We start from the raw sequence: 8,597 nt of genomic DNA, 5'->3' as shown, positions 1-8,597 counted from the left end.
GCTCTCTTAACCATGCGCCGCCTTCTCCTGTCCGCGCCGGCCGCCGCCACCCCCCCACCCCGCGCCAAGGGGTCACGCTGTCTGTAACGACTCGCGGGCAAGACCCTGGCGCGGCGCGAAAGGAAAGGGAAACAAAGGACCTAACGACGACTCGCCCCCACGGCAAAGTCACACTGCAGAGGTCTCCTCTGAATGGGCTGCCTTTATTATTCCCATCCCCCTGCTCTCTTGGCCTTCTATCCTCCTCCGCTCCGGCCCGGTGGCGGAGCCACCGGCGCCCTTCGGAGGCAGGCACGCCAGCTCGTGTGCGTTGCCCTTGGTGCGTGCGGCCTCGCACGTTATCGCTCCGCGTGTAGCCCTCGTCGGAGCCAAACAATGTGTAAATACCTAGGTACTTGGAACAGCCCTATTGGCTGTTCCCTTTGCGAAGCGAGAGACCGCCACCGAATCGCGATCCCCTCGAGGCCACCTTCATTCCGTTGCAGCTGTCATGATTCCCATGTACACCTGTCACACGCACACACGCACGCCAGGTGTCCACCCCAGAGACGGCGCCTCCGCCGCCGTCCCTCTTAGTGCTCCGACCTCTAGCCTCAGTAAACATCGGACCATCGTTCTTTGCACCACAGCAGCATCCGCTGCTGTCGTGGTCAGGGTGTGTCTTAAGTTAAGACAAAAACGGGGGGGAACGGGGCATGTTGAGAGTCTTAACATGCCCCGTTTTTGAGGGTGTCGGAGCATTTTGTGGCCGGGGGGCCGTGACCTGTGGATAAACCTTCATTAGTTCGTGCTGTCAGTAGTGCGTATCTATAGCTTATGGCATGAGGATGCACTATTGAGGGGTACCTATTGTATTGACCGTTTCATCTCTCGTAATGAACAAGCAGATACGCTTGAGGGGACTGGACGCTCAACCGTAGCCTGACGTATCTGGGCTGATAATCAAGTCATTTTAAAAGCCACATCCACACAGCAAATCTGGATTGTTGCTGAAGCAGGGTAGTAGCGTCGCGCTAATTCCCAGAGACTCAAACTTTTGGGGGGGATATCGGCGCGAGTGGGTAAAGCGAGTGGAGTAGACAGAGAGGCCCAGCCCAGCTTCTTGTGCGTTTACTGTCGTTATTCCCTCTACCCTCCAAGTCCGTCTAGCCTCGGGAGGAAGAGGGTAACGGTTATATTCTATGTAGCAGTAGCCGAGCTCACTCAGGTCAGTGAGCTTGGGGATCGAGAGAATGGCCTTTGATCGCGACCGTGGGACAAGCACAGTTAAGCACTGTGTACAACAGATACACGATTATTGCAGTCATGAATCATCACATTGGCGGCGCGTAGAAACCTCAAAAAATAAAGGAAAATAAACTCATTCGATTTCTTGTGCGCACATACTGTACCCTTGCGGTACAGTAAGTGGCAGAGCCTACATTATTTAATTCTTGCCGCCGGAGGATGCAACACAATTTAGAAGAGCCTGTACTATTACTATATAGACTGTATAGTGTGGCCAGCCACAGGCACACAGTCCACAACAACAGGGAATCGTATTCGGGGTTCGTAATGGATCACTGAGCGGGTCGGCGGAGGACAGCTTAGGGAGGAAAGAGTCTCTTGGTCACTTGGTGTTGCCCAGAGCGGAGGTGACGGTTCAGAGGCGGGTCCGAGGAGACGGCTCGGAGTGCTGGCGAGCCGCTTGGCCAGTTGCGTTCTGGGCAAGTGCGGTGACGGTGTTCGAAGTTCGTCGTTGTCTGCCTTCCCAACAGTGGTTGAGTCGGCCTTTATATACTGCATTGACACGAAATCATCTACTAGCTAGCCTTCTGGGTTCTATAAACCCATATAAGGCATATCAAGGATGCTACTATAGACTTATGGATAACTAGTGTCCCATAAACGGAGTTGTCAATCAGATGCGTAGGTCGATGAGCGACAGCATGCAACAATAGGCATTTGCGTGCCTCTACTAATTTTCACCCCTACTATAAAATAAATCTTGTTATCGATATAGCATCAGTACTGCCGTAGGCACATCTTTTGCGAAGCATTTATTATGCACGCAATGCCGTTTCTGGCTGGTTGGATAAAAGTCGAGGATGGAGACTGATAAATGCATGCCCATCTGCGGGCCTGCTGAATACAAAATAGGGTAAGAGCAACAAGGCGGCTGATGCGCTGGTGAGTTTCATTGGGTTCTTTATTTGCTATGCTTGTCTCCTGTGCTGGTCTTCCTTATTTCTAGTCTGCTCCGACGGCTATCTTACAATTATGAAAGTCTCAAGTACAATCGACTACAATAGACAGGCAAAAATGGGGCATTAAGGTTCCCAAAAGGACACTTCTGCGCATACATGCATCAACTGATCGAACCAGTTCAGACCAGTCGACTCCCAAGTCAAGGACAGTCACTCCGTATAGTTTACATCCGCGACGTCAAACTGTGCCGTGGCGCAAATTTGCTCCCCGCAAACTATGCCGCACACCTCTTTGGCGGGCAACCAGAGCTCTTCACTCGGTCACGTCACTAATAACTGGCAAAGCAAGAGCCCAGGAAAAAGCGAGAAGTGATTAAGGTCAACTTGGGTTATTTTACTGAGGCTACGTCATCTTTCATTGATCCTAATCACCACCAATTATAGTTGTATCAAAAAGAATACAAAAGACTCCTAGTGGAAGGAATTAACACTCTTATCATGACCCACACCTGCTAGTAGTAACGCCAACAGTAGAGAAAGGTGCCTAATAGGTGGGAGGAGCGTAGTGCGGCTTGTAGCAGCACTTGAACTGGGGGCGGTACGGCTTGTAGCCGTGGCCATGGGGACGGTGCACATGCTTATCCTCACACTTTACGATCTGGCACCACGGCTTGTATCTGCAGTCCTTCTTGGCCCACCTCTTGGCGGTGCACTTGCACGGGCAAACCTTCGGCTTCATGCTCGGAGAAGGAGTAGCGGAAGGAGTAGTCGACGGCGTCGGAGTAGGGGTGGCGGTCGGGGTGGACGACGGCTTAAGGGGGTCACAGCATTCCTTTCCGCGGATGTGATATTTCTTGCAGGCAAGGACCTTGCACCCTTTCCTGAAGATGTACGAACGGCACTGGCGGATCGCCTTGCGCGCCTTGTAGCCAACGAAGCACTGGCAGGGGCAAGGCGGAATGTACTTGGTGTGCTCCACGGCTTCAATATCTTCGGCAGCGAAGACCGAGGTGAGAGCGAGACCCACAAGGGCCAGGAAAAGAGCAGCCTTCATAGTTGTGGGATAATTAGATGGATGGGAGTGGTCGGTTTTGGGCTGCGATGGTGGTGGTGGGGTGAGAGGAAATTTCGAGGTTGGTGGAGCGGGGTTTATGTAGAGAAGTACTGGATCCCCCGTCAGCTCTGGATCAGGCTACATTGCTTTGAGACGGAGATTCTAGAAGTGAACAGAAAGGGCAGTAGCAATGCACGAATGAAAGGCATCCCGTTGTGGTTGAAGAGGATAACCAAGTGGGGGCGTCAGGCAGAGATTTACGCCATCCATGACGAGGATGAACAAGAAGTGATGTGTGATAAAATGCCGAAGAGAGCTTCCTGTCAGAGGATGGCAATACCAGTAGAAATTCACAGAGGTTGGAAGTTAGAAAGTCCTCGCATCGTAAAGCGCAAATGCATTCACGGGGAATGACAATGAATTTACAAACCAGTACTGTACCTGTAACCCTATGTCAGGGCATGCAAGGTTGGTGTCTCTCACTAAAGTAGCGGATACGTGTCTGTATGGCCATTGTAGATGTGTTTGCACTGTATATCAGAGGGATATTCCCTCTGACGAACATCGTCCAGAGGTCGTAGTCCTGGAACAATAATAGATAAAAATCGAGTTGAAGTTGGACGGTTGAAGGAGTATGTAGGAAACTGTCCACTCATGTGCAGTTTGAAAAGTATATTGCGCGGTAAACAAGCTATGTGGGGAGCCACTGCTGACGTTAGACAGCCACGCTGTTCGAAGTTGATGTAGCAAAGCAGAAGGACTTTGTATGCGATCCTTCAGAGCAGAATGAAGTTCCCTGGGTGGGTGGTACATATTGACGCTCTCTCATAGAAAAGAAGAGGGAGTTTCGCCATGCGCAGATAAAAACGAGTTTGCCGTTTCTACTTCGAAGACTAAGCGAAACACAACATGTCATTATTCCATGTAATCTTTGACGACCAGTCGACTAGATCAGGCCAGGCCCCATCAAGTTACAGTGTACCGGGTCTCCTCTGAGCTGTAACTCAACTTTCCAGTGGGAATTTGGACGATGACAGTGCAGTTTGCGTTGCACTCTGTGCATTTTTCGAAAAAAACGTGGACCTAGAGTTTCGCAGGCAAGTGGCGAAAGGACGAATAAGGGCGTACTTGATGGAGAGGGCAAATGGCATTCCTCTGGATCTTAGAAGTGTGTACCCCCGGCGGGTGCCTGGGAAAATGGAATGGTGTGAACCTCATAGAGGGCAAGTGAAGGTGTGGCCGAATCTCGAGAGTTCAATGAATGATGTGGTGGTGTACTGTGTTCCTCCCAGAAGGGGAAGATGGAACTCGGGTCGGTGAAGATATAGGAACTACTTGCACCGCCGCCGGTAGTGTAAGCCTAGCCTATGTAAGCTACAGTAAGCTAGTTCTTTCACATTCATCTGTGTTCTTTTCTAAAGGAGGCCGTTTCCGGTGTTCTTGTAAACCCACTGTTCTATGACAAAGTCAATACGTCCAGTCTCCATAGCTTTCTTCAGAATGTCATTGCCATTGTGGCGCGTGAGATTGTCGGCGATGTTCTGCTTTGAGCGAATCCATGCAACATTGTCAATTTCGCCCACGCGGTACGCTCTTCGAATGTCTGCAATCTCGTTCATTAGCCTTAGTTCACGTAGTCGTTTCGATGCCGTGATGGTGTCAAAGATACTTTTGCAGTCAGTAAAGATGAACAGTGGAATATCCATGTTCATTTTCTTGAACAGCAGTTTTAGACTAACACCATAGTCATAGCCCATAGAAAATGCGTACGTTTCGCTTGCTAGCATAGAACGGGTGATTCGTGGACACTTCGAAGATATCCAGTGAAGAAAATGACAGTTGTTCTTGTCGTCTGCCATGAATATTATCACGCCAAGTTGACTTGTTCCATCCCTATTCGTGTTGTAACCGCTGTCCATAAACACAAGTAGTCGTACCTTGTTTTTGTTGAGCTTATTGTATTGCAACTTCAATTTTGTTGTAGCCTGCAGATGTTTGACTGTGTTGTTCAAAGCGTTAACATCACGTTGCGTTTTTGTCTTGTACTGAACTTGACACAGCTGAGCGACAGAGTATGCAATGGCAGGTCGGGAGCTCTGCGCGATGAATAACAGTTGGCCTCGGATGGTTCTGAATCGGTCATGATCGACTGTCTCTAGTGTTTCAAGTCGACTGCTGTGGTTGTCCTGGTAGATACAGATTTGTGTTTCATCCCGGCCAATGACAAATCCTAAGAACCGTAGTTTTCGTTCCACTTTCTTCCTCGTGATGAAACCTTTGGTAGCCTTAGCCTCTGCTTCTTCGTAGTCTGCATTTCCTGTGTTCATGGAGTCGTCACTTGCAAGTCCAGTAATGCCAGTTGTTGTACCTTTGGTAATCTTGTACAGAAAACACGGGTCGAATGGTGCACTTTTCATTTCAAGATCCTTTGTAAATACAGGATAATACGTGTCAAAGAAACATGAGCTTGCTTCAACCAAACCGTAGTGAGGTAGTTCGATCTTCAGTATTTTGTCGTTGGGAAGGTTGGCCTCAGGTGGTGGATTGGTGAACACGTCTCGTTGCAATGGAAGAGATTGCATGTATGCTTGCTCGACATCTCGTGTCCATATGTTGCAGCTGAATAGGATGACTGACAACGAGATGATGACTCGGAACATCAGTCGCATCAACATCGGAGAGTCATTTGCGATACTGTGTCGGTACCGGTCTTGGTGCCCTTGGAGTGTCTATCTAGCTTTGTAGATAGGATTTGTGGTACCCGGTTCCTTGATAGTGAGAACGAAACGGTTTCCGATAACGTTCGCATCGGTCGGCAGTTGTGAACGTGGAATGGGTGTCACGCCGCCCTTTTCCAAAATGCCGTCGTATTCCTTTTGCCTGCTTTCCGTGAAACGTGGGTCGCGTTCGTTGTGAACGACTTCAACGAGATGTGCATGCATTGCACTGTTAGGATCATCGTCCGCAGGGTTCAGTAGATCCTTGATTGGGAGGTTGGGTCTGCGGTACGGCTTGAACATGGTGTTGTGGAAGAGGTGTTCGCGTCCCTTTTCATCGAGTACAACAGACAGTCTTCCGTCGCGGTACAAGAATGTTTATGGTCCGTCCCATCCTTGTTTTTCCCTGTACACAAGAACTTCGTCTCCAGGAGTGAGTTCGTAGACAGCTTCGTTAGGTGGGGCAGAATTAAATGCACGGCGCATTCGTAGTTGGGAGACAATGGCCTCGTATTTTCTTATGGCAGTTGTCATGAGATCCATTCTGTTCGTCACCGTCTGGGGTTGTTGGTCGTAGTTGCCGAAAGGTAATCGTGGTTGTGCACCGAAAGCTAGAATGGCTGGAGTGAACCCTTCGGGTCCAATGGTATGGGACATTGCCAGATTTGCGTAATATATGATAAGTTCAAGTTGTGCCGCAGGGTGATCGACGATCAGCTTCTTCGATATTCTTCTCAGAGGGTCGTGATATCGTTCAGCAATGAGGGACCAATGAGCTTCGACTGCTATTGGAACTAAGTTGCAGCCAAGGGAGTTCGCCAGAGTCCTGAACTGAACTGAGAGAAATGCCTTTGCTTGGTCAACCCAAAGATTGTATGGTACGCCAAGGTACGGGGTTACCCAGATAGTCATGAACGTATGCCAAATCGTGTATGAGTCTTGTTTGGGAAGTAATGCTGCTCTGGAGAAATGAGTTTGTCGACAGACAACGTGTAGAATAGCTTGCCCGGCGATGAACATAACGTCGACAGCGACATCGTAGTTGAAAACACAGTGATCGGGTAGCACTGCACGATACCAAGGGTACCTGTTGGGTTGTTTTGCGTAGAGTTTGTAGTATAACCCCCCCCCCTGGGGCCTTTTTGTTAGATTAGATCAACAACAGGATCCCCTACTGTAGAGCTCGACGCTCTACAGTACAACCGCGCGTGTCCACGTGTACACCACGGGGACAAGGGACACGCGCATACACGTGCACACGTGTACCGCGCGAGAACGAAGCGCACACGCACCACGAGTAATACGTGTACTGTCAGCCTCGACACAGCTGATAGAATTACAGTGCTGGCCGACCGGCACTGCAGTAACCCACTACAGTACCTCGGTACTGTAGTGTTTTGATAGATTGTTTTGTATATTAAATAGGGAGCGGACCGACGGCGGCAGGAGGGGGACAAGCACGGGCTTGTCCTCAACCGACCGCCAAGGTCAGTCTACCCAGCTTATTCTAAACGTCGCCTTCGCTCTTCGCGCGCGTTTAGGCGGAGCCGAGCCAGAGTGGATGCGCAGCACGCGAGCGGGCACGGAACCGCCTCCGCCCGTCAGCACTGGTACGTCACCCAGTGCTGCTCCGGGGCGTCGAGGCGTCGATCCGCTCGTGCGTGCGCGCGTCCCTGCTCGCTCCCGCTCTACCACTGCTACCCGGGCCCGAGCCCGGTTCCGCAACTGGTTGGCCCGCTTCACCCCTTCTCCGATCCGGGGTCTACAGGCCGAACTGCGCATACACCTCCAGTCGTTTGGGGGTGTTTATGCTACAGTGGTCTCCCGACCTAGAAGACCCCGAGATCTTTCCGAGAAGATTTTCTTTTTCCTCCGCGTCCGTACGCGTTGAGATGACTCAAGAATACGCCACCTCGATCCGGTCCGAACCGGCGGATCCGAGGGCGGCCGCTATGCACGCACCATCACCGCCGTTCGGCGACGGCAACGCTGGTCTCGGAGACCGCGAACCGTCGCCCGAGTCCCCCGAACGACAAGCGGCTGCGATGTTCGATCGCATAGCTGACTACATCGAAGAAGTCCGTACTTCACTCCGTATAGACGTGACAGACGCCGTCTACTTGCGATGTATGGACGAGCTTCGCTCCCTACGTGAAGGGAGGTTCGATCGAGTCAGCCAGTCCTTGGAGAATCTCCGAGCACTAGTCGACGAGTTACACTCGCGACTGGTGCTCGTCGAAGATTCACGCCTTGCACGGCCCGTACTGCACGGGTAAAGGTCGCCCCACGAGGCCGACCTCGACGAGACGTCCCGACGGTCGACTGTCCCCGTCAGCAGAACAGTTGGGCGCGATCGCGCACCTCTCCGCCGAGCTCAACGCTACGCGACAGCGTGCTCATGACATGGAACGGACCATGGCCGCAAGGCCGCCCGGGGCCCCCACGAGAGGGCCCGGTGGTGCGGTACCTCCGAGCGCCGTCGCTCCGGAAGGTTGGCGTCCGACTAGCGCCGACACTAGTCGGACTGCGGAAGGAAACCGTCCTCCGATGGGCGCGAATCTCGCGTCCGAGACCCAAGCATTGCCGCCTATCCCCGGAAGTAGGCGGCAGACGGATGGCGTGACATTCGCCGATGCCCAA

General features: G+C 51.7%; 2 protein-coding genes; both read right to left on the bottom strand.

The window, feature by feature from the left end:
* Positions 1-2,559: 2,559 nt before the first annotated feature.
* On the bottom strand, positions 2,560-2,822 carry CHC_T00004152001 (hypothetical protein). XM_005715394.1 is given in 2 exon segments: positions 2,560-2,657; positions 2,658-2,822. The coding sequence occupies 1 exon segment, from the start codon at positions 2,820-2,822 to the stop codon at positions 2,658-2,660; it is 165 nt and encodes a 54-aa protein (XP_005715451.1). The 3' UTR covers positions 2,560-2,657.
* Positions 2,823-4,655: 1,833 nt separating this feature from the next.
* CHC_T00004151001 (hypothetical protein) lies at positions 4,656-5,822 on the bottom strand. The gene has a single exon (XM_005715393.1). It carries the CDS (start codon positions 5,820-5,822, stop codon positions 4,656-4,658), a length of 1,167 nt encoding a protein of 388 aa, XP_005715450.1.
* Between the last annotated feature and the right edge of the window lie 2,775 nt (positions 5,823-8,597).

This window comes from Chondrus crispus, genomic scaffold (genome assembly GCF_000350225.1).
Source record: "Chondrus crispus Stackhouse genomic scaffold, scaffold_215, whole genome shotgun sequence".
Classification (NCBI taxonomy): domain Eukaryota; phylum Rhodophyta; class Florideophyceae; order Gigartinales; family Gigartinaceae; genus Chondrus; species Chondrus crispus.
This window is presented reverse-complemented; position numbering and strand designations above follow the sequence as displayed.

Coding starts and splice junctions, on each gene's coding strand:
- CHC_T00004151001 (XM_005715393.1), bottom strand. CDS start 5,822: ATGCAATCTCTTCCATTGCAACGAGACGTGTTCACCAATCCACCACCT.
- CHC_T00004152001 (XM_005715394.1), bottom strand. CDS start 2,822: ATGTGCACCGTCCCCATGGCCACGGCTACAAGCCGTACCGCCCCCAGT.